General features: G+C 42.7%; 1 protein-coding gene across 2 annotated transcripts in view; it reads left to right on the top strand.

The window, feature by feature from the left end:
- The window catches only part of PIGN (phosphatidylinositol glycan anchor biosynthesis class N), a 224,123-nt gene that overhangs the window by 34,986 nt on the left and 163,993 nt on the right, over positions 1 to 25,144 (top strand). For both annotated transcript variants that reach the window (XR_002098336.1, XM_019521634.1), the window contains exons 2-4: positions 11,797 to 12,056; positions 19,135 to 19,256; positions 22,653 to 22,751. Coding sequence is in view for 1 of the 2 variants with exons in the window: in XM_019521634.1 (XP_019377179.1) it covers positions 11,830 to 12,056; positions 19,135 to 19,256; positions 22,653 to 22,751 (448 nt within the window). In the remaining variant the exon portion in view is untranslated. The remainder of the gene's footprint in view (positions 1 to 11,796; positions 12,057 to 19,134; positions 19,257 to 22,652; positions 22,752 to 25,144) is intronic.

The following is a 25,144-nucleotide window of genomic DNA, read 5'->3' as shown; positions in this document are numbered from 1 at the left end:
ACCGGACAAGAAGCAGGGGCAGGGCTGGACGTGGAGGCAAGGCTGCTTTGTTTTTACAACTTCTCTAGGAAAATTAGGGAAACTATATTTCCTGTAGCAATACCGCATTTAATATATTTGGTTAAATCAGTTGGTATGTAATGGGGCAGTAGACATCCTGTGGCAGAGGCTCAACTGTGGGTGGTTACTTAAGGAGTGCCCTCAGGCAGTTAAAAACCCCAGAGAGAGAAAGCAGAGAGCCCCAGCTAGGGGGAAGAAGCTGTCCATGAGCAGGAGATGGACTGAAAGCCAGACAAGCTTGACACTAGGGAAGAGCCAGAGCACAAAGGCCTCTCTTGCAGCCTGGGGAAGGGCTGTCAGTTTTTGATGTGCTGATTTCCTTCTTCTGTAAGAACTGTGCCTGCAGTGCAAAAGGGCTGGGTGAAGAGCCTCGTTGGGCAAAGCCAGGCTGTAAAAAGGCAGCAGGCTTCCCAGCCTGCTTGCATGCTACTATGACCAGCTTAAGATAAAGCTATGATATGGCACAGGGGTGGCCAGTCTGTGGCAGTGGCTGGTCACAGATCAGGCAGGGAGCAGAAAGCAGAGTGACAGATCAGGAGGAGAAAGGGAATCTGAGTGATACGTGGAGAGGATGTTGGGCTTACTTTGTGGCATGCCTGCCAAAAAGGTTGGCCCCCCACTGATTATATATTTGGATTATCTGATTCAAGGTCTTCTTTTATTATGTCTTCTGCCAGGCCTTATACTCTGTTTAATGTGATCTCATTAATGGTTTAGCTAAGATGGTGATTGATTCATTTACTTTGCTGACCAGACTGTTTGTTAAACCTGCAAAGGTCCACTTTGTGGTCACTCAGGCAGGCTTTGGGCTCTGCTTTAACCACACACACAACTTAGGCTAGGCCCTTTGAAAATTGCTAAGGTTGGCATTGTTCCCATACACAATTATGAGGGACAAACATCTGCTAAAAGCATATGAATACAGGGATGAAAGGCAGTCAGAGTTAAAAGTTGTAGTGAGCAGCCTGTGGTTGTTCTGCTAGTGGTAAATGTTGTGTCTAGGTGAATGAGTAGCAACTATATAGTTTTGAGTTAACTCTCATTTCCTCACTGTTCTGGACTTGTTTCAAGTAGATTGTGATACAGTTAAGGTGGTTACACTTACAACAAAGCCATTTTGTTAGTAATCCTCTGTAATGCTGTAGTGCATCAAGTTTAACTAGGATTAAGGACTTCAGCTGACCCTGTATAAACACAGCATTAAAAAAGCACACCTTACTCTAGTGCTTCCCAACCTTTTCCTCAGTATGATCCCATTTAAACATTGGAATTTTTGCAACCCAAGTGATGCAGAGAAGATCAGTGCTGTCTTTCTCCGCTGGTGGCACAGCTGAAGCCAAGCCCATGCAGTGGGGAGGATGCAGGCCATGGGCTCTGGGTTCCCCATCCTGCTGGTCTCCCCTCCAGGGGCCTCTGCAATCCAGCAGGTGGGACCTGGCATGGGAGGACAGAGTGGGGTGGGGAGCCTCAGTGCCGCTTCTGGGAGCCCTGCACCAGCTGTGCTGCCATAGTAAAGCACTCTCTACCCGCCTGGCAGTGGTGGAGGTGGCGGCAGCATGGAGTTGTGGCACTAAGCCTTCCTGCCCCACTCTGACCTCCAGTGCTGGGTCCTGCCCACTGGGCCACTGAGGCCCAGCAGGGGACACAGGGAGCCCCAAGCCTGTGGCGGGCAGTCCGCATCCATCCCTACCCCGTGCACAGAACTGGTGGGCATGCATCTTCCCATGCCTCCATCTCCAGGAGTGTACACAGCAGTGGACAGCCAACCCCCACCACCACCCCTCCCAGACAAGCCGCCCGTGGCTCCATCCTGTTCCCCCAACCAGGCCCTGCATTCCTGCTCCGCCTTGGCTGTGAGCCCCCCTACCCCTGTTTCACTTCCTCCCTCCATCCCCATGGGGGGCTCAGTCTGCCCTCTCTCCCATAGACTTACCTGGAGGCTGTTGTGGGAGCTGTTCTCCCCACTGCCTGCCTGCCACCTGCATGTGTATGGTGCATATGCACATGGCGCTCCCTGCCTGATTGCCCTGCTCCTTCTCCCCCCAGCCCTAAGCAGTCCCTTGCAGGCTTGAACTCTGTTAACCTGCAAGGGGAACCCAATGTTACTCACTTTTTTTTTCTGTGATTTTCATCATAATCGGTCGACAGTGCTGCATGTCTTTGCAACCCCATTTTTAATCATTGCAGACCCAAATGGGGTCATGACATCAAGGTTGGCAACTGCTGCCTTACTCCCAGGGCTTGCAGTCTCGGCAGTGGCAGTTTCTACAAGTTTAAGGACACAGGTTATTCATGGTTTTGGACAGAAGTGTTGACTGACTGTGGGGTGGTTCTGTCCAGGCTATTGATGATGCACTAGGACCCCCTCTCCCCGCCACCTCCCAACCCAACTCATCATAAGTTTTTTGTCTGGCAACAAGAAGGACAAACAAGATAAGAGTCATGTTGTGGCCTAAGGACCAGTAAGCCCCCTGGCCTGGCTGTGACACCAACTATTTCTATGGCTTTAGCCAAGCAAAGCATTTTTGTCCATTCTTTCCTTGTGGAATGACACTGATTAATGTCTGCATCACTGTGGGTTTGTGAAGTGCTGCTGTATGTGGTCTAAAACTCACCAGTTTGAGAGACCCCACACCTGATGGAGCTCTGGGTCCTGGCTACACATGAGGACCAAGAGCTTTGTGTGAGTCCAGGTTTTTCTTGCACCCCATAGCCTTGGAGATTATGGCAGCTGCAATCCCATGGCTTGGGAGTTGCACCCCTGTGGTTGGCAGTCCTGTCAGCTGGTGGGCTCCCAGCCCCAGGGAAGACCCTGCTATACATGGAAGTTAAAGCTCAATAGCAACCAGTTCTAAAGGTGGTACACATTTTTGAAGTCTAACTTTATAGCTGGTTGGAGCTTTTTCTTATGCGTTAGCTACTTTGCATGTGTAGCTGGTCTCAGCATAATTGTAGAATTAACCAGTTAATTGCATGATCCCTGTAACAGGTAGAGGGGGCCTGAAGCTCATTTTACCAGGAGGTTGTTTCTGCACTGAAAGACAAAAGTGAGTGCTAGGACCTTGGAGAGCAACAGTTTGTGGTTCACATGTACATGGCTTTGAAACTTATACACACAGTTCAATGAATCTCATGTTAAAAAGTGCTGTAGCTCTGTTTTTGTTTTCTCCTTTAAGGCACCATTTTTAAAAAAAAACTAAAAAAATAGTGTACATTCATTGCAGAAAGCTGCAGTACACTATTTCTCTGGTCTATTAGGCTTTCATTCATCACCCTGTATATTTTGAACTCAGCTTATTTATGCAATTTGTAGATTGCATTTTAAATAATACTTTGACTGGGAGAATTAAAACTAGAGCAGTGTTGGCACTAAAATACACTGTCTAAAGGGGAGCTGTGTGAAAAGCCATTTGTTTGGTTAGCTGTTAGTGTTTCCATTATGTTGGCTGAGGCCCTTAATGTGCAAAGAGTTCTTTCTTGCAGTCCTTTCTGTTTAGTATTGGCAATGTTATGAAATCACTATTAAGATTTAAATGCAAGACACTGTGCAAGAAAGCTAACAAATGGCTTACTTTTAAATACTCATACTTGGTAATAACTTAAATCTTAGTAGGAAAATGTAATTAAAATCAGACACTGATTTTTGTATTTCAGTTCTGTTTTTAAAGCTTTAATTTCTCATTACCGTCTGCCCCCACCCCCCAACTGGTTTGTTAACTTCTGCATATACAAGCTTTTCCCCATATTTTTAGGAGGCAGTCATTCTTAAATGATTGTAAGGCAAGTGGAACAGGGAACCCTAGCCTTGTTACTAGAAAACAGGGCAGCCCCTTTAGGGACTGAGTCTTCAGAGCACAGCCTGCCAGCAGAGCAGGGGTTAAAGGGTAGCCCTGCAAGCCTGTCAGCTGACTGGGGCTATCACATAACCAGGAGAGAGCTGTAAAAGCTGTAGGTTATGCTACCCGAGGGGGATGGCCAACCCAGGTTGTGGCAGAGCGTGTGGCTGGAAGAAAACAGCTGTGCAGGCCAGGGCACAGGATAGAGCAACCCAGAGAGAAAGAGATGTGAGGTTAGCAGGCAGGGCCAGATTAATGCATAGGCAAGCTGTGCCTAAGGCCGCAAGTGAAGAAGGGGCCCAGTTGTGCTTATTTTACGTATTATAATTATTGACTGAAAAAAGTAATATAAATATACATTATTAAGCAGGGCCCCATGAGCTTGTTTGTCTAAGACCCTGTAAAGGGTTAATCTCACCCTCTAAGCAGGCACACTGCCTCTATTATTTTTCTTCTTTGTTACAGCCCAGGGGCTTAGGATTTGTTGTAGTTTAAACCAGTGGTTTGTGTTAGGAGTATAGGGGAGGTTTTTGGAGGTCCCACTAGTGCCCAACACACACATGACTGTCTTGAGCCCTGCCAGGGTCAGGCTCAAGGTTTGAGCAGTTATTGAGCCTGTAGTAGACAGAGAGAGAAGGCTAGGTGGCAGCGACACAGGGGCCTAGGGCTCAGCAGACGGGTCAGAGGCCCAGTATAAATGTGAGCTAGAGCCCCACTGCATTGGGGCTGGCTTTGAGGCTAAAGGGGCAGAGGCTGGGGAGGCTGAAATTTACAGTAATGACAGCAACATCTGCAAGGCATGGGGCATGGCATAGGGATAGTATGGAGCCATGCAGTTATCTCTAAAGGCAGGAGCTCCCCACCCCCTCCGGGTGTTCTTTGGAGTGAAGGCCAGAGCTGGGAAACCCTGGGGCAGCCTCCCCTTTGAGAACCAGAAGGAACATCAAGACGTGGCAGAAAAGTGAAGGGGAGACTGTTCCCAGAAGTGAGTTGGAATAAGTGGGACTCTGGGGTGCCTCCAGGGGTTTTCAGTTGCCCTGGTGATGGTGCCCTGTTACAGCAAGGTATGCCAAAATTTTGTTCTTTTTATTTTATTTTATTGTACCTACTCTTACAAGAGGGTTAGATGGATACATGAGTGCCCTTGGGGTTACTTCATATTTACACCCTTCCACCATGTGTGGTTTGTTCATGTTTGCTCTTTTCCTCAACTCTGCTCCCCATTTAAAGGGAGGAGCTTTGCCCCTTGCTTTCTTCTTTTGTAAGTGGATTCCAGCTGCCTTCTTTCTGCTCTGCTTTACATTACTGCAGGCTGGCATGTAGAGAACAAAGGAGATCCAGCATCAGGCTACTCAGCTCATATTGTTATATTTATTTTAGTACTGTTGAGTTAGGAGGGTGGAGATGATATCTTGGGCGCTGGTATGAAGAAGTGGCTAGTAAAATACTAAATACATAAAGGGAACACAAGCTGACCTTAAGTGGCTCTGTGGCGCTGAAGAGAATCCATGATTTGTACGAAAAGAATTCTGGACATTGCCAGAGAATGCAAGCCGAAGGAGGAAACTCTCAGGAAAAGGTGTACAGGAGTTATTGGTTTGGTCTGTCTTATGTTTTTATCTCTAAACAGTAATTGTGATGAAGACTCTGTGCAAAACCCATCTCTGTATTACATACTACTCCACTCACAAGTTCCGATTAGGTTTTCATCCTGTTGTGACTAAATGTTGCCAAAGGTTCCTCCATGCTGCTTTAATGTAGTCCATCCTTGAAGGAAGTACCCATTGCATGTTGTCACCTTCAGTTGCCTTGTTGCTAGTGTTGGTTTCAAGTCACATGAGTGGGTGAATTGCGGAGTCCATCAGAAACTAGGGATTTATATGACATTAATAGCAGGGATCGGGGAAAACCCACCAAGTTGCCTTCTTCAAGGATTTCAACAACAAAAAAAAAGTTCAGGAGGGCAAGTCTCAAGGCTGCTCTGGTAGTTTATGACCTAAAAGGCAGAAAGACTGATAGCTTTGTTTATCCGTTGGAAATTTTGCAGGGGAGTTAGTTATGCAGGATTATCCTGATAGTCAGTGATATTAAAAAAGAATATTTAATTCTCTGAGCATTTTGCCTCAGGTATAGCTGTGCATTGCTAACCCACATTTAAAATTTAAAACAGATGCCATTTGTTGTGGTATTATGCAAAATATTCAATGAAAATGTTGAACATGAAATACTTTTAAGCAGATGGTCTGAGTCTCAAAAGCACGTTTAAATGTAAAAGCAAATGGAAATACTATGCTTGCAGTTTAATTGTGTTATAGTCTGCATATCATGCTTCAATTCAGTAAGAAAAAGAGGTTTCTAAAGGGAGGAAGAAAAGGGATTTGATCATCTCACTGCTAATCACAGCACAGCTCAGTGTTGAGTAGCTAAGATGAATTTCAATATAGCACATTGGGATTTGGCATACAGATGGTAGAGAAGGTTAATTTGGGGCTTGCCTGGCAAGTATGTTTTATAAATTCAGTTGGACTGTCAACAGGCTTGTACTTGTTTACCCCATGAATCAGTGAATTGTGTGATTTTAAGTAGTATTAGGAAGCAAAATTTAAGCAAATTAATTCCAAAGCAGCATTTTGACATTCAAGTGGTACACAAAGCCTTCATGGTATCTAATTTCCCAGTGCCATGTAAAATCTGTCTCTCCACAGCAAATTTTCTACCACAAGCTGAAATTTCATATATGGACAAATTTTACAATTGCCCTTATGATAGTTGAAATTAAATATGTAATATGGTTTACCTGGAAAATGTCTTTCAACCAGAGAAAATAGGCAATCTTACTTATTTTGATGCTTAAAAGGTTATTTACTGAGGCCATGTTCATTGAAAATGCATTTCCAATAATTCTCATAATCCTACACAATGGGCATACAGTGCTTAGTGGAGCATGGTCCTTCCAGAGGAGATCAATCCTGTATTCTGTGCTCTTGTCTTGACACTTTTAAAATTATCCTTCTTTCCACCCAGCATATTAATTACTACCATTTTAAAGTCTTTTACTCCGTATATTAAAACCAGGTAAAAACAGGAAATGTTGTTTTGCATGCAGAGTTTTATTGTCCTTTTTTCTAAATGAGGTGAAATGGGGTAACATTTTGAGTGCAGTTTCAAAACTACAGGATTAAATGTTGATGGCTTTGGGGGGAACTTAGCTTGCATATTCATTAATCATAAAGCACTCAATTGAGCACAAGGCTGTGGATAAAGGGTCTGTGGCATATAGTCCTCTGCACACAGGAAATATTTGCCTGAAGCATAAAGGGGCAATGTGGACCACGTCTATAACCTAACAAGAACTTCTCTGGAATGAAGAGAACACTCCTGATTCAGATGACTAGCTGGTTCATTTTCCACTTCACCCCCCTCTCCAAGCGCTGTATGCTGTATGAGAGTTAATACGCACCTCCTAGCTTTGTGAATATAAATGAGGCACCTGACAGACCTCTGGACTCTTCTATTTATTTTTAATGCCTGGGAATATCAAACTACTCCACTACAGAGTGTGATACCTGAAACACCACGATTACTCTCAACTTCTGTAGGAAAAATTGGTGGATGTGAGGGCAGTGGCTACAACACAGTAGTTGCTTAATATGCTCAGAAGATCCTAGAAAAAAAGATCAGAAAAGAAAGGTTAATTAAGAAGATATGGGGAATAGAATAAACCAAGAAGCTGTTTCTTTCTTAATATTACTAGAGTTCTACTTTGCTAAATAGGAAATGTTTTCTTAGTTTAATTTAGACAAAGGAAATACATCTGCCTACTCCAAAAATAATCCAGTTCCAAAATTTTAACCTCCACACTGTCTGACATAATGGTCTTGATTCTATTTTATAACCTGGTTCCCCACTCTCATCATCCAGGATGACAGCTGTCTCCAGTCTCCATACTGGTTTGCTCCAGTTACCTACATAAAAAGAGTCTTTAGTGTTCCTGGTTTCTCTAAGACATTTTTGTAGTGAAACGTCTATGGCGTGGCCCACTGAGGATACAGCAACCTTTTTGACACCTGTCTTTCAAAGCCTTAACAACCCATCTTGGAGACTTTTAAAAAACTGGTGTCTGATGTGCTATACCAGTTGTTGCTCATTGAGCAAGTTAGTTTTACATCACTGGGCAGAAACTTGCTAAAATATGCTCCTACCCCTTTTCTCTTGAATGTTAGCTTTGACAGACATGTCCAGCCTGTCACAAGGGGATTCAGTCAGGTCTTGCAGGGAACTTGTTGAAAATGCCACGTCCCTGAAAATGCCATATACCACTGAAGAGCCTGCTTTCCAGTTCTGGAGATGAGACGCTGCAGATTTTTGCTGCTCCTTGAGAACTGGAATGTCTTAATCCTGTGTGACCTGGCTAACATTATTCCAGGTTTTATTCCCTTTTTGCTTATGGCAAGTGCTGAGATTTCGTCCTGCATGTTCGCTGTTGCTTATTAAGATCGCCTGTTGAACTCCGTAGTTTTATTGGTTTTTTTTTTTCGTTTTGGTGCCTTAAAGTGCATGCCTCTCTCTTGAGTCTGTTTGGGCATACGGGCCCAAAGAACGAAGTTGTGGGTTAGGAATGTACAGCTCATGGTCCAGTTCTGGCCTGCTAAGCAGTGTTTTGGCTCTCTGGGCTGGATAATGGTGGCGGGGAAATGGCGGCAGCAGTAGCCTGGCTTTGGACCTAGCTCCGTTCATTCAGCCTACTGCTGTTGAAAGGTTGCTAACCCTGAAGTGACTTTTTCCCCCTATTTCTTCACAGTGTTCTTTCATATTCTCCATTTTTATATACAAATATCAGTACATTTCCCATAAATGTAAAGGGTTCCAAATGCACTATTTATCATAGCTTCCTGTAGGTGTTAGTAGTGGTATTTAATTATGTGGCTTTTGCCCACCAGCACAAAAACAATCTGTGAACAGCTGTGGTGTACCTGTTAACTTGATTTGCCTGAAGTGAATATCTTTCTATCAGAAACACTTCTGTTGGCAAGGATCTCTCCCATACCAGAGAAACAAGCCCAAACTTAAGTGATTAGGTCAAAACTTACAAGGAAAGAGGAGATATCCAGCCATTTCTTTTAATTTTAATCCTGCTCAGATGTTGTGAACTGAAGATGGGACTTTGTTATTACTGCGTTTGTTTGGTTTAGATGCTGAAAGAATTAAAAAGATAAAATCTGAGGTTTTTATTGTTGACCAAGACTAAGGGAGAAGAGCTCCATCATTAGTGATCAATTTATGTGCTCTGGTGGGTGAGAATTGCAGTGAGGATGAATGCTTTGAATGGCTGTAATGTGTAGTCTGTTTGGGTAGGAACAGATGATGCCTTTGTGCTGCCGTAAATTTTTTTATGACAGCAAAGTGATAGGAAATAGATATTCCTACCTCTTTTCATGCCACAAATGCCCAAAAGGGAGTGACAGAATGATAGAAGAGAGTAATTTGTGCCACTTCATTGTAGTGCCGGTCTGTTTACTTATGGTAGGAGAGCATGGGCATCTCAGAGCTGTCTGCACTCTCCAGCGGCTTGAAGGGCCTGATTCTGGGCATGCCAGGAATTCCCAGGCAGAATCAGGCCACTCAAGCCCTTGGAGTACTTGCTTTGCTTACCAGGGTATGCTCCTGGGATCTCTAGGTACGTGTCTGGGTAAGTGGGGTAACGGTTTCTCTGCTCACTGAGACATGTCCCTGGGATGTTAGGGATGTCCCCCAGCAAAGTAGGGAAACCTCTGACCAGTGCTTCACGTGTAGGCATGGGTCAGCACAGGTCCTGGCAAGAAGGCATGGAGTGGCGGGAACTGAGGAATTCCTGGTGTCCTGTGCTTCCATGCTAGAAGGTGTGCCAATCTATCTTCACATGGAGGCACAGATCTCTTGGCATGGAGGCATGTAGTACCAGAGATTCCCCTGAACCCGTGCCTCCATGGGTCCTGACAAGGAGTAGCAGGGTAGCGAGGAACGTGGGGAATCCCTGGGCAAAGAGAGCATATCATCCATGCCCTGTATTGGGCCATGTGTGTTCACGCAGTAAAGTGAAGGCCAGGCCATAAAAACACATCTGAAAGATGCACTTAGCTTGACAGGTTTTCTTTTCCTCTTAACTATTAAGTAACAAACTGTATTGACATTGAACAACATACTATAATGTAACCTGTACTCAGACTATTCTCCCACTGGCTGCTTTGTTTGAGTAAGGCTCATAGGGTGTGTAGCTTGTTGAGCAATCAACTGCTGAGGTTTCCTTGGCAGGCATTTCCTTACTAGACAGATGAGGATAGGACTAGTTCTCTAAGCCGAATTCCTGAAAACAGAAAAAAGGGATTTTTTTCCCCCCCTTATGACCCTGTAGACTTTGGAGAAAATACTTTCTTTCTGCTGTGGTTGCAGAGACCAGGAAATTTAAGTTTCTGTTCAGTAGTGACAGTTGAATTGTACCTGGATCAGTGAGGAAGGGTAAGGGTGAGAGATGGATTTCATTTATCTTTCTGGAAATTGCTTATAATTGGCAGCTCTTAACTGATTGGTGTCCTTAAAGCTGGAGTAACTCAAGATTTGTCTACTTGCAGAAGTGCACTGATTCACAAGTCCTAATTAAATTATCTACTAGTTAGAAAAGCCCCCAGCTGGGGAAGGATCTTGATTCAATAAAACTGTTTAAGGTAAAGGTGACTATGCACTGAAGAGCTTTCCTGAGCTCAGGCAAATACTGAATAATTTCTCTGAGGTATAAAATAAATATAAGATCAGGTATGTATGTGAGAGAGGGAGGGAGAGAGGGCCCAGTATTGTAGGTTAAAATAAAGGCAGGGTGACAAGCAGTGAGAAGTGGCATGAGCTGCATATATTGAACAGTTTTAATGTGGACTGGTAACCAGATGCACTGTGCGCAAGTCATAGCTTGTGTAGTGTAATTAAGCCATGATTACAAAATAAAAGCATTTAGACGAATTAATCATGGGGATCATTATCTTCTGACTAGACAAAAATAAAGTTCTAGCATTTTTCATGCTTGCTAAGCCAGGGTCTAGATTGGAAGAGACCTGAGGGGATCAATGTAATGTAAAAATGTAGATGTTTGCTAATTTAACTTCTTTTGATTTACATTCTTCTACTTTGCCAGCCTCTGGGAATGTGCAGCAGTAAATGTATGATTAGAATAAGATCTGCCTTCATTGTGGCCTTTTGCCTTCTCCATTTGAAGCATTTAAAGTGTTGGAGGCCCTGAATTCAATTTGATGACATGTCTCCGAGTGTCTTTCAGTGCTTTGACTTCACAATTTTAACTTGTCTAAACTTTTTTTTTGAGTGTTCCTGTGTAGACATTGAGGCTTTCAATAGCTATTTACTTCCAGGTTCCTTTGTCTCTCCTAAACTGCAAAGGTCAGCATGCTTGCACAACCAGCCAGCCAAGAGAGGGTAGTATGCTCTTGCAAGCCTGCATGATATCTGACTCTGCTGTCACAGAAGGAGTTTAAAAATGCCTAGTGAAAGTGATGGGAACTGCCTTGGGTTGGTATTCTGCGTGATCATCCACAAGTACATTTGCAATATTTTTGTACTGTAAGATGAGCTGCAAGGAGAAATACCAACAGCTTGACTGATCATGATATTTCAGGGTAACTTTTTAATGATCTATAACTCACAGCTGAAGGTTTTACTATTTCTTCTTTTACTACTTCTCTTTTTCCTTCCAATTATTTGGCTATTTTTAGGTTGAAGTTTTCTGAGGTGAATAGAGGACTAAAAAATTAGGATTTAGAATAGAAGCTGGCTACATATCTTACCATGATACAGTCTGAAGATATTAAGCTGAGTAAGATGCATCTGACTATCTCTGTCTGCTTTTTCCCCTCCTCAGTGTTGGACTTCCCTTTGAGAGCCACCTGCCACCATGAATTTACGACTCTTCATAGTTGCTGGTCTCCTCGTGCACTGTGTGTTCTTGGCCTCTATTTTTGACATCTACTTCACTTCTCCTTTGGTTCATGGCATGACTCCTCACTATAATCCCTTGCCGCCACCTGCAAAACGACTAGTGCTCTTTGTTGCGGATGGTCTGCGGGCAGACTCGTTATATGAAATTGAGGAGGATGGTAGTCCTAGAGCACCTTATCTTAGGTAAGCTTGTTAGAAGACATACTTGTTTTGGAAGTTTGTCATAGTGCAAATTGACCGTTAGACATCTCACAGAAGTGTTTATCTTGGGAACAAGAGGAACAATCTCAGAAACACAGTAATGTATACCCAAATCCTCTGATTTTGAGGGTGAGGTATTTGTTGCAGAATAATGCTTTACAGATGTGAATGGAAATCATCATAGTTGTGAAGAAAACTATTAGACCAAATGTATATTGATGCAGTATTGTTACCTTGAGTCTACAGATACTTCCTGGGCCTGAAATAGAGCTCTAAGCTTCCTCTGTCTCAGTTGCATGTTGACACTGAAGCCTAATTACTGGCTATTTTTAATGGTTTTTCCTCTTTCTTTTTTTTAAACAGGAATATCTGATGTGCTTATCCTACAGTTCAAAACAGTCTCTTGGGGTTTCGCTTCATCCAGATGCTAAAAGTTTGAGTTTCCCAAACCTGTGTCCTGTGTTTCAACCTTTTTCAGCCAAATTTTAAACTTAATGTGGGGGCAACACTAAACTGAATGTTAATCACAGTAAACTTCTAGTGTATCATAATTTACCTGAAGCTTTTATGGAGCTTTGCAGACTTACCTGTAGCTGACTCCCATTGGCTGTTCTTGAAAGGTGTCGACTCCCATTGGAAGCTGTATGCTACACTAGAGGAAGGCTTTCCCATAAACAGTAACATCTTCCCTGATCTGGGATGACTGCCTTCCATATCAGTGCATTCCTTACACATTTAAAAAATTGCCAAATATGACTATAGTTTTTTGGTATGGATATAATCTGCTAGCAATAATCCAATGCAAAGAGCTATCATGAGTAGATTTTGCCCTTGGAGAACTTGTCCTGATTCAGAACAGTGAGATGCTGTTGAAATATTCTGTCTCATTAGTACAGCTTAATCATACAGTGAGATAGCATCTAGCCTATCTTTTCCCCTTTCAGTTTCTAGTGGATTTTGTTCCTCTGCATTAAGCATTTGGGAAGAAAGGATTCCCAGATCCATCCTTTCTAACATGGGGAAGCTTGCCCTTTTGCTGTCTCTGCTTCTGTGGTTTGTGGAGTGACAGAAGACTCAATTTGTTAGTGCAGTCAATCAGGTACATTTCTCAAGCACTGAATTTACTTGTTAGGGTTTTCTTCTTCCTGTTGATTGGGTAAGACACCAAAAGGTCAGAGGACGGCATAAAATACCAGTGAATTTTTAAGCGTGGCCTCTAGAGGTGTTAGTAGGAAGGAAAAAACATGTAGCATTTTCTGCCTTTGAAAAATGCCCCCAAGAGATCTTTTCAGTGCTGTTGTGTACACTTCTGTCACTCAAATGGGACCTGGAACTTCTCCCTTCTACAAGCCCCTGAACTATCTTGTTAAATGCGTCCTGTAAAATAAATCAGTAAGATCAGATATTGGCTGCTGGCACTGATATTTTGTTGTTACTTCGGCAGGATCTCCGTGTTCCAGCTTTTATGCCTGTCTATGATATCAAATTATGCAGTTTATACTAAGGAGTACTTCTTCAGCTGAGCACTTGGCATTATCCCCACTACTGTAATGGGCTGTGCAGCAACAAGACTGCTTATCTTGTCCACGTGGAACACTTCAGAAGCTATTGTTTAATGAGGGAGATTATTTTTAGTGAGCAAGAACTATTCTGATAGTGATGTGCTAGAAGTGGCAGCAGAGTTTTTTTTGTAGACAATTAAAATGAATAATAATTATAATCCACGGTGCTTGGAACAGCCTGCTGACCAGTATATGCCAGGCTTCCTGTGGTGTCCTCTTCAGCAAATCTTGAAATCCATTTGTTCAGTAGTGTGCCTTAGCTGCCAGAGAGATTTTTCTGACTACTTTTTGTGGTTTTGCTTTCTAGGAAGTATAGGGAAGGGATGCTTTTTTCAGTTTGCTAGCATCCTATATCTGCAGTAAATTAACTTAGATGTTACAGTCATCATCTTTGTTTTTCTGGGTTGCTTATACCTGTGTGGCTAAGGGGGACTTATCTATTGGTGGAAGTACTTATTAGCTAATAATTTTAAAGTGAACATGTGGAAAGACAAGTCCTGTTTCAGCTATATTTTCTTTGACTTGTATTTAGCATCGCTTGAGGTAGGATCTCAAAAACAGATAAGGAGTCATCTTTAAATGCAGTTGAAACTGGGTTCTAGTTAAACTAATTTTGTAATTGGGTTGCTTGCTGACTGCATATAAGACCTTACCTTTTTGTAGAACCATTTCCTTTAGAAAGAAAAACACCCTGGAAAAAAAAAACACCTTTGTGCTAACAATTTGCTTCAGTCATACTCTCCAGATGAAGCATTTTAGCAGGAATTAAGCTTAAAAAAATGTAAAACCCCTTAAAAAATCTTGTCTTAGTTCCAAGCTAGATGAGACCCTGACTAATCATTAGCATAGACAACCCAGGGAGCAGAATCTAGGCTTCCTAACCTTTTGGAGCAGTACCCTCTTCCCTGAATCTGTTCTCCCTCCTTCTGGCCCCATGTATTCCTCTCTGCCCCTGGCTCATCTTCAAAAGGAGGGATGGAAGGTGCTCTCAGCTCTGCGGGGCTTGTAGTGTGTTGCTTGGGTCACTTGGCTACAAAGTGGGAGGTGTCAGTTTAAACCCACTTAGGATGAGGGGAGGAAATCTAGAATTTGTCTAATTTCTTGGCCAGATGTTTGAATCACTCACCTTTTTAGCAGATATGTGTTTGGGCTCTCCTGTAATGTAGATGAACATCTCATCACAGTTGGTATAGGATCTTGAGAAAATGGAGGTGCATGATATGTAGCTTTGAATTAATACATCCCTGATGCACAGGATTTCCTGGTGGCTGTTCGTAGACAATTCTGTATACTCTGGAGATGCGTGAAGCTTCCAGTTGTCAGAGCAAGCAACCACTGTGTAACCCCTGGCTAGAATAAGATTGGGCTCTGGAGACATACCAGTTTGCCCATGGACTGGCGCGAATGGTAAAGCTGTGCCTACTTCTCCCAGAAAAGGACTGCTTTCCTGAGGTGAAGTGCCTTCTTTTGGCCAAATGGCTGCTAAAGGCTTAGACCTCTAGTAGGTCGAGAGGATTTAGACCTTCATGTATAGCTTTGACTAACAAACCAGATTTTTTCCCATTCTCTTTTGAAAAAAAGTGGGTTCTCCAGAGCTCTTAGATGAACATGATAAATAATATTACTTAAGCAATCAGATAGAAACTAGGGTCCACATAGTTTGCAGACCTATTAGTGAGAATTAACCCGTCTCTTAGTTAATTTTCTAATCCCTGTTAAATTTTACTGAAAAAAGATTTCAAAGACTGCCTCAGCATCCTCCGTCAGCCCTCTAGTTCTTTTCTTACATAAAATATTGCTGTTTATCACAAAACAAATATACACATCCTATTTTTTCCCAATTACATGAGCCAAGACATCGGGTAATGAAGATGAACACAGGGAAATAGCTGTGTTGCTTGTTCTCTTGCTCAAGTTAATTGTCTCCAGCAGATGCTTATGTCAGAAGATTCTCTGAGGCCATTATTCTGTGCTCTGATAATAGAGACTTGGTGTAATGGTTCACATGACTGGAGTACTGTCATGGATGGGTATAACCTGTTCAGGAAGGATTGGGGGAAGGTGGGGGTGTCAAGGAGGTGGTGCTGTTCTATACAACAGTTTATTCTGAGGCCTGGGAGGAAGGTTTGTTGTGAGAGCTTCTAAGTCAAGGTAAGAGGGGAGAACAGTAAGGGTGATGTCATGGTGGGTATCTTCAATAAACCACCAAACCAGGAAGGGGAGGGGAGGGGGAAATCTCTCTCTCAATAAACAAAGGTCCCATATCATAGGATGTGGTTTTCATGGGGGACTTCAGTTACTGTGATGTGTGTTGGGAGGGTAACAGCTGTGCACAGGCTATCTAGCAAGCTTTTGGCATATTTCAGGGATAACGTTTTGATACATGTGGTAGAGAAGCTGACGGGGTGGAGTGGGGGGGTTCTTTTATATTTACGGGTCAGAAATAAGAACAAATTCATCCACTGTCAAGACGGAAGGTCAATTAGGTGTCAGTGATATTGAAAATACAGAATTCAAGGTCCTAAGGAAAGGCATGAAGAAGAGTAGCAGAATAAAGATAATGAACTTCAGAAAAGCATATACCAAACTTGGGGAACTGCTGGGCAGGATCCCTGGGGAGTCAAGCTGGGGGTGGGGGTGGGGAATAATTAGTTGTGGTGAGCTTGTTGTTTCTTAAAGAGTCCACATGGAGAGTTCAAGAGAAAGCTATTGTAATGTAAAGAAAGGATAGTAAATGCACCAAGAGACTTGCCTGGCTAATCAGGAAAGTCTTAAATGAATTGAAAATTGGTCCTTCCAAAAGTAGAACCGTGGCCACATTACTAGGGACGAGAATTGTGCAGTTGTGCAGATAGGAAATTGGAAAGGCTAGTTCTGCAGGCCAAGAAAATCAGATGCAGTGAGCAAGGGATGTAAAAGATGACAAAAAGGGAATCTACAAGTTTGTCAGAAGTAGGAGAAAGACCAAGGAAAATATAGATCCCTTGCTGAATGTGGAGGGCAGTCCAGCAATGAATGTCGCAGAGAAGGCTGAAGTATCTAATGTTCTTTTTACCTCAGTTTTCACAAATAAGGTTAGTTATCAGATGATGAACACAGTTGCCAGCAAGGGTAGGGGAGGAGCTAAGCAACTGAAGGCAGTGGAAGAACAGGTTATGATCACTTTAGAAAAGTGTTTTTGAAAGTAGGGCCAGGTGAGATGCATCCAAGAATGCTCAAGGAATTGGTTGGGGTAATTGCAGAGCCATTGGCTGTTTTCTTTGAGAGCTTGTAGGGGTGAGTAAGGTCCTAGATGACTATATAAGAGCATGTATAGTATCTATATTTTTAAAAGGAAAGGGGAAGTTCAGGGGAATTACAGGTGGGATAGTCTGACCTTGATAACAGGAAAGATTATGAAGTAAGTCATGCAGAAATCTCTATTCCTAAGTATTTGGAGGAGAACCAGGTGCTCAGGAATAGCCAGCATGGATTCACCAAGCACATGTTATGCCTGCCCAACTTGATTTTCTTCTTTGACAAGGTGATAAACTCTGGCTGGGTGGAGAGCAGTAGATGTGATACCTCAACTTCAGCAAGGTTCTTGTCACAATCTTTCATGACATGACATTCTCAGTTGTAAGCTAAGGAAATACAGTCTAGATGAAAGTACAGGGAAGTGGATACGTAACTGGTTTGATCATTCTATCTAAATGAGTAGTCATCAATGGCTCCATGATTCCTTTGGAGGATGTATTGAATAGGGATACCCAGAACTGTGTCCAGTTTTGAGCCCCACACTTCAAGAAAGACATGAACAGTTTGGAAAGAGCCCAGCACAGGGCAACAAAAACAGTTAGGGCTTGGGAGACTAGAGTTATGAGAGAAGGCTGAAAGAACTAGGATTATTTAGTCTGGAGAAGAGAAGACTCAGGTGGGGATTTGATAAGTCTTCAAATACCTGAAGGGTGATTATAGAGAGTAGTTAGGGAGAGGTCCTGAGTCAGGTACCTTTGGATATGGATTGAGCAGACAAGCAGATGGAGAAAAATACTACCACACTCACTCCTGTTCCCCTGCCTCTCACTCAGAAGAGCACTCCCACTCTACCCAGTCCAGCCTTGCTTCCCAACCCCAATTCAATTCCTCCATTTAAAAAAACCTGTTCATCTTGGATCCTTTCTCATTCCCATTTTCTCTTACCCAGGAGATTCCCCTCCTCTCTCCTTTAATATCCTGCTGAAACCGATACCTCCACTCTCACAGGGAGGCTATGACTGTCCCCTAAATCCACCTATTTCCACCAACAAATTGGTTTCTTTCCTTAAGAGAGCATTTGCTAAAAATGTCTGAATCCCCTCTGTCCCCACTGCTTTTGCTGCCAAAGAAAAGCCCAGGGAGGCCTGCAGCCTTTATAAGGGCTGCAGGTTGGTGTGCGGTCCTTCTCTCCTGCAGCATAGGTGGCCAGTGCCCGTGTTGACCCCTTCCCTTTCTCCCTCTTTTGAAGGCCGTCCAGAAAGGGGGTGTGGTGATGTTGGCTGCCCACATTTCCCCTCCCCGCCTCTAAAGAGGCTACAGTCAACAGCTGCTTTAGGATCTCGCAGGAGGAGCAGCAGAGGAGTGATTATAAAGAGGATGAAGATAAGCCATTCTCTGTGGTTGCAGGGGAAAGAGAAATGATTTTAAATTTCTACAAAGGGAAATTTGGGTTGGAGATTAGGAAGAATTTTTTGACTATGAGGGTTTTTTAAGTCTTGGAACAGGCTACCCAGAGAGATTATGGAATTTCCGTCCTTGGAAGTTTAAGAGCAGGTTAGAGAAATACTTGGCTGTGATGGTTTAGTCAGAGCTGAGTCTGCCTTGAGCAAGGGGTTGGGCTAGATGACCTTCTAAGTTCCTTTCCAACCCTACTTTTCTATGATTTCTAAGTAAATAATATATACAGGGGTGAATCCACTTAATGAATGTTCATGTTTTCAGGGGATGAAAGGCTTCCCTTAAGTTGCCCATATTGTTCAAATGATTTCTTCCTAATAGCTCTACATTTTCACTTTTAGTCCCATTGTGAACTTTAATTCAAAGTTTTAATCCAGATGAAGGGGAAAGGTTGTGGCAAGAGCTAATTGTAACTGGACTTTTCATACATTTGTAGGTAGGGAGCAGAATTTACTTTGGAAATTTGCAAGTCTAATTGAAAAAACAAAGAAAAGTAAAAGTTAGGCTTCAAGATTCTCAGGGAATGAATAAGTAGAAACAGTGTTAGTATATCGTAACAGCAATTAATTTCTTCAAAACCATGACTACAATAAACATTACACTTGCATTATGTTACCTTATGGCAACTGCTTAACGGTTAACCTTCTGTTAATATCGTTGCTTAACAGCTGTAGTGTAAAATTGATCAAAACTTCTGGATTTAAATTCCTTGCTGATGGCATTTAGTTGTCACTTTTTAAATCTATGAGTCTCTCAACACCCATCTACACAATATTTACATAAATTTATTGTATGTTTTTCAGGAGTGTTATAGAGGACAAAGGGTGCTGGGGAATATCTCATACCCGTGTCCCAACAGAGTCTAGACCAGGACATGTTGCACTTATAGCTGGATTTTATGAAGATGTCAGTGCAGTTGCTAAAGGTATGCAAGTATCAAGTCTTAATGCACATTGGATATTATCCTCCAAAACCAAACCATTTGAGGGTTGTGATGGGGTTCACATTGGATGTAAGCACACTTTTGTGGAATCTCCCCCTATTCATATTTATAGACAGAAGCACCGGGCACTAAGAAACTAATAACAGCCTGGACATTTGAGACGATCTAGTGAATTCAAGATTGCTTTAGAAATCTTGAAACTAATGGCTCCAAATTGGTTTTACCAGTTGCACCAATGAATGGGGTACAGTTACATTACAAAGTACTGTGGGATTAAGGAGTTCTTAAGCACATAATCAGTTTATACACGTTAACTGGTATGTAGGTAATTGGTATGGGGTTTTTTAGAATGTAAGCAATGAGTCAAAAGATTGGGATGGGTGGTGTTATATAGCTTAGTTAATTATGCACTTGTTTGATATGTTTGCAGAGTACATTGAAAATAAAAATATTTGCAATATTTGATAAATGTAAGGATCCTAGCACACACACCACGAATAGTAACAGTGCTAAATATGCATCTAACTTAAGATACCATAAAATGGTAAACCAGCCATAAAAATAGTCCACATTTAATGTTGAATATTTTAAAGCTGGTTTGTATGGCACCTTAAATTGAAATGCCTCCTCTTCACATGCAGGTAAAGGTGTTATTGGATCTAATGCATGAGCCCCACAATTGTGCCTCCTGCTATGCCACACATTCATGGCAAGAGGCGCGATTATGGGATAATGCATTAGTTCCCATCATGTCTTATTGCCTGTGTACAGGAAGCTGTGGGGTCTCTGGGTCCTGGATGGCATGAACCACAGATGGCAGCCAGAGCCCCAGAGGTGAAGGTCTCTTTATCCTGGATGTGGGCACTCCCAAGCCTTGGGGATCATGGCAGCTGAGATCCCCAGGGCTCAGGGGTTGCACCCCTGAGACTGGGAGGCTGGTTAGCTGATAGCGCTCCCAGCCACAGAGAAGACCCCGCTACATGTGCAAATTAAAGCTTCATAGCAACCAGGTATAAAATTAGTGCACTTTTTCAAGGTCTGACTTTATAGCTGGTTAGGGCTTTTTCTCATGTGATAGCTACTTTTCATGTGTAGCTGGTCTCAAGGTAATTGCACAGTTAACCAGTGAATTGTGTGATACCTGTAATGTGTAGAGGGGGGCAAAGTGTAGTATATCTAAACACTGGGGCTGTCTGGGGCCAATGCCCAACAAACAGCTAATTGTTGCCTCAGGTCTTCAACTGGCCTGGGGCTGCCCCAGGGCTGATGATGGTGATCAGCATATTGTTGGTACCAGCCACTAGGGCAGCCCTGGCTCTGCCAGCTGGGCCCAAGGCTGTCCTGAGGTCTCCTCCCTTCCAGGGAGCTTAAACCCCATGCTTGGTAGTTACTCAATTTGCATCTGTCCCCAGTCGCAACAACTGTGTGTCCTGCCATGCCACATGTATTACATGGCAGGACATGTGATTGTTGGGATCAGATCCCATCCTATAATAGTTTTAACCTGTGCCAGCAACCTAAGTTGCCTCCTTAGTGTGTTGCAGACCCTTAGAGGTACCAGACATAAACAACACTTTATTGTTACACCAGTGTAACCAAGGAAGGGACACAAGATGAACTTACACCAGCCATAACTCAGTAGAGTCTGGTGTAGGTACTCAGGGTGGGGAGGACAAGACAGCGGCAAGAATCTCCAGGACACTGTGCCATTGTCTTCAGTTATATGCTTTTTGCCACCCAGTGGTGAAATGTTTTAGTGCCTTGTGCAGCAGATACTAGGGCAGGGGCGGGCAATTATTTTGGGCAGAGGGCCGCTTACTGAGTTTCGGCAAGCCATCAAGGGCCGCATGACAGGCAGCCTAGGGCAGATAAATGTTAATTTTCTAAAGCTTTTAGGGGCCCCGCAGGCTAGATAGAATGGCCTGGCATGCTGCATCCGGCCTCCGGGCTGCATTTTGCCCACCTCTGTACAAGGGATATCTATTCATTTGTCTGCCCCTAATCCTGGTATTATGTATTTTGGTGTGCAGAACATATATCAAGTACACTCGTGTACCTGTGCGCCCAGCCCCATGAACTCAGAAGCTAGGAAAAAAGACCTTGCTATTAACTGAGTGTTAAGAGTGGTGATTAGTGCTGTCATCTGATTACTGTACACTTCTTCACATTCTCAAATCCAGCTTTAAGCAAATGCAGTAATTGGGATGCCCTAAAGTAAATTTTTAAAAGACATGCAAAGAAATCAGTATTTTAAGTATCTTTCTTCCTGCATTTCTACAGCCATATGAACAAAATAATACAGAGCTGTGGAAAATTGAGATGACAAGATGCACTTATGTCACTACGAAATGACTGTATTATCTACTTGTTTGTTCTTTTTAATTTAGAAGGTACTTTTAGCAGCAGGCATTCATCCTGTGCTCTGAGATCAAACCAAATATATTACCAATTTCATTGTTGGAAAATTAAATCAATTTGCTTGAAAAAATGTAGAGATGTAGTTAGCTATGTTAGTCTGAAGTTAGTCTCTTAGGTACCATCCTGCCCTGCCTTCTGTTTGAAAAAAATGTGCGCGCGCTGAGGAAGCTCTTTCTTTTTCTCAAACGCCTGGGTGTCTGAACCTCCCAACATGATAAGAAAGCTGCTTGTTGTTTTTCAGTCTAGACAGCCTTTGAACTCTTACTTTAGTGGGAACTTTGTAGTAGATTTTGTGAAGGCCAAACCTTCCGTTGGTATATGGGTATTAGCCATTAGGATAACCTTCAGTGAGTACTGCCTACTTGAATGGTGAAAGTAAAGTTTAGCTTTCTATTAATTGTACATGCTCAATGTATAAAGCATAAACAACTGGTGCCTCCCAAGACTGGGGGTGGGGCACAATTTGTGGGCATTGGTGTTGGCGGTGGGGTGGCAAGTGGCTACCGCCTGCAGAAGCTGGTGGCAGGAGGGGAGGAGGTGGTAAGTGGCCACAGAAACTGGCAGTGGCCAGTCTCAGGGTAAGCATGTGCCCCCCCTGTGGCTCACCTATGATATAAAATCTAGAAGTTGTCTTTCTTTGGGAAAAATAGTAACTTGCATATCTGAAAAATGTGAAAGGATGTGGCTTAGACTTTCTAAGCCATTGCATTTGGGCAGAGACCAACTGTAAAATATCAACAAAAAAGGAATAATTTTGTGTTGATGATTATATACAAATGGCATTAAAATGTGAGTAAAAATATAATCTTAACTATAGTATCTACTATGAAGTACCACAGGAGAGACTTTAAAATTGTCCCCTAGTTGCTGCTGTGCTTGAAATCTTTATATAGTCAGCCACATCTGGCTCTGTTATGCTTGGGCAACTGCATTAAAATCAGTGTTTTCTTTGCTTGACAGGGTGGAAGGAGAACCCTGTGGAATTTGATTCAGTTTTCAATGAAAGTAAATATACTTGGAGCTGGGGAAGCCCAGATATTTTGCCTATGTTTGCCAAAGGTAAGCTTAGATTTTCAGTCTCTTCCATTGTCAATACTTAAAAGTAGAAAAAAGTCAGAATAGAATATTTTTGCACGTTCTAATAGTAAGCAGTTGTTTAAATTGTTATCATTATTATAAACTATATATTCACATATAATGAATAAAATCCTGTGGAAGTGCTACATGAGTAATAGAAGCTCTTTTCTAGTGAGTGAACTGAAATCTTCATCGATTACATCAGTAATATGTAGTTGTAGTGAGTTGTAGTGTCACAATACACTGCATGCTGCTGTGTGTTGTCTACCATTTGCTGTAAATATAGGGTAGAGAAAATTGTTGGCAGACTAAAAAAGGAATAAGCTTTTGTCTTTCCTTCTTTTAAAAAAAGCATAATTTCTTACTACCAACATTTGTCTGTTCTTGTATCTTACCTACCCGTGTATATGCCGTACAAGGGGAAGAGACAGTCTTCCCTTTTCTACTAAGTGAGTACAAAACCTGTTACCTCCATGTACTTAGGGTTTCAAAATGCCTCCAAGAGGACAAAGGCTTTCTCCTCTCCCTTTGTGTCTCTGCCAGCACAGAGTGCTGGGCTTACCAAGGAAACAGGCTACACCTTCCACCACCAGGCTTTTTTGCAGCTCCCCACTTTCTGTGAGCTGTGTCCAGTGGAGCAATTTGAGCTTTAAGACTGATTGTGTAACTTTTCATTTTAATCATGCAAAAACTACGTTTTTGTAGTTTAATTTTTATTAAAGTCTGTAGATTTGATATATGGTTTTCATTATGAGCTGGTATTAGATATTACTTTCCTCATCTGGTATGGTGCCCGATTGATGTATTAGGTGGTAAAGGAATTTACTATGTTTTCCCCCTTCTAACAGTAAAATATAAATGAGAGTACAATATATAGGAGTACAAACACAGACTGTCCTTAAGATGAGGCTTGGATGCATAGTATGATTTTTTTTCCCCCGTGGACTGGAAGAGTAAAGATAGCAAACCTGGACCTTGCAGGGCAAGAATTGTTTGTATCACAATCAGCAGTGACATTTCAGCTAATTAAGGAGCCTCACAAGGGAATCCCATTCATCTTCTGTAAAAAGACTGGCAGCTGCATTCTTTGTGCTTTAGGAATTTAAGTCATGTAAACAGAGGGTAAAAAGGACAAATCAAGACCCCTTGGGGCTGAAAGAGGATATGAAGGAACAACCCTGTCCTTCCCTTACTTCTTTCTTCCTTCCTCTCTCCTTAAGCCAAGAAAATACTTGCAGCTGGGTGTGGCAACAATTTGCTGATCTTGTCCCCCAACACAATTTTAGAACTAACAAATGTCCTAAACATTTCATGGCAATACTTGTATTTTGCCTGAGCTCTGATAGATTTGGAGATTAGATTAAGAATTTCCTTCCTTCTGTTTTTCCACTTATGCATCTGTCTTAAATGCTTTCTGACTAGCTGTCCAACAATCTCTTCTTGGTTACTTGTGTTTTCTCAGGACCTTTGTTTGAGGCTTGGATTTGGGTCATGGAAGAGATGGTATTCAGACCCGCCCTTTGGCAGATTGTTGAATTTTTCAGCCATATGTTCTTGGGAAAACGTTTGGGGAATTCAGAAATTATTTTAGCTTTATTACACTGAACTATCCTGTACTGGTTTCATTTGAGAGATACTCAGAAACTACGCGTATAGCAGCATGTTGAAGCTGATCACTAAACAGTTGCAACCCTGGGAACTGGATTGTAATCAGTCATTTCAAAGAGGGAGTTAATTAACTCATTCTGTATTAGTAAGGAAAACTCACTTGCAGCAAAGTTCATTTGCTAGCAGCGTAGACTACTTACTAGATGACTTTAGGAAGTCCTTTGACACTGTCTCTCACCCTATTCTCATTAAAAAACTAGGGGACTGTGGTGTCGACACCTACACAGTCGAATGGGTCACTAACTGGCTGGAGGGCCACACCCAGAGAGTGGTGGTGGATGGGTCATTTTTGACCTGGAGGGATGCGGGCAGTGGGGTCCCCTAGGGCTTGGTCCTCGGGCCCGTACAGTTCAACATCTTCATCAGTGACTTGGACGAGGGGGTAAAAAGCACCCTGTTCAAATTTGCTGATGACGCTAAGATGTGGGGGGATGTGGGCACGTTAGAAGGGAGGAATAGGCTGCAATCGGACCTAGATAGGTTACAGGGGTGGGCGGATGAGAACAGGATGGGTTTCAACACTGACAAGTGCAAGGTGATGCACCTGGGGAGGAAGAACCAGCACCATACCTAGAGGCTGGGGAACTCCCTTCTCATCAGTGCAGAGGCAGAAAAGGATCTTGGAGTCATCATTGATGCCGGCAGTGTGGGGATGCAGTCAGGAAGACCAACTGCACCTTGTCATGCATCCACAGATGCATCTCAAG

Source organism: Gavialis gangeticus, unplaced genomic scaffold, assembly GCF_001723915.1.
Source record: "Gavialis gangeticus isolate Ggan-Ray unplaced genomic scaffold, GavGan_comp1, whole genome shotgun sequence".
In the NCBI taxonomy this organism is placed as follows: domain Eukaryota; kingdom Metazoa; phylum Chordata; order Crocodylia; family Gavialidae; genus Gavialis; species Gavialis gangeticus.
The sequence above is the reverse complement of the archived record's forward strand: the minus strand, read 5'-3'. Positions and strand labels throughout refer to the sequence as shown.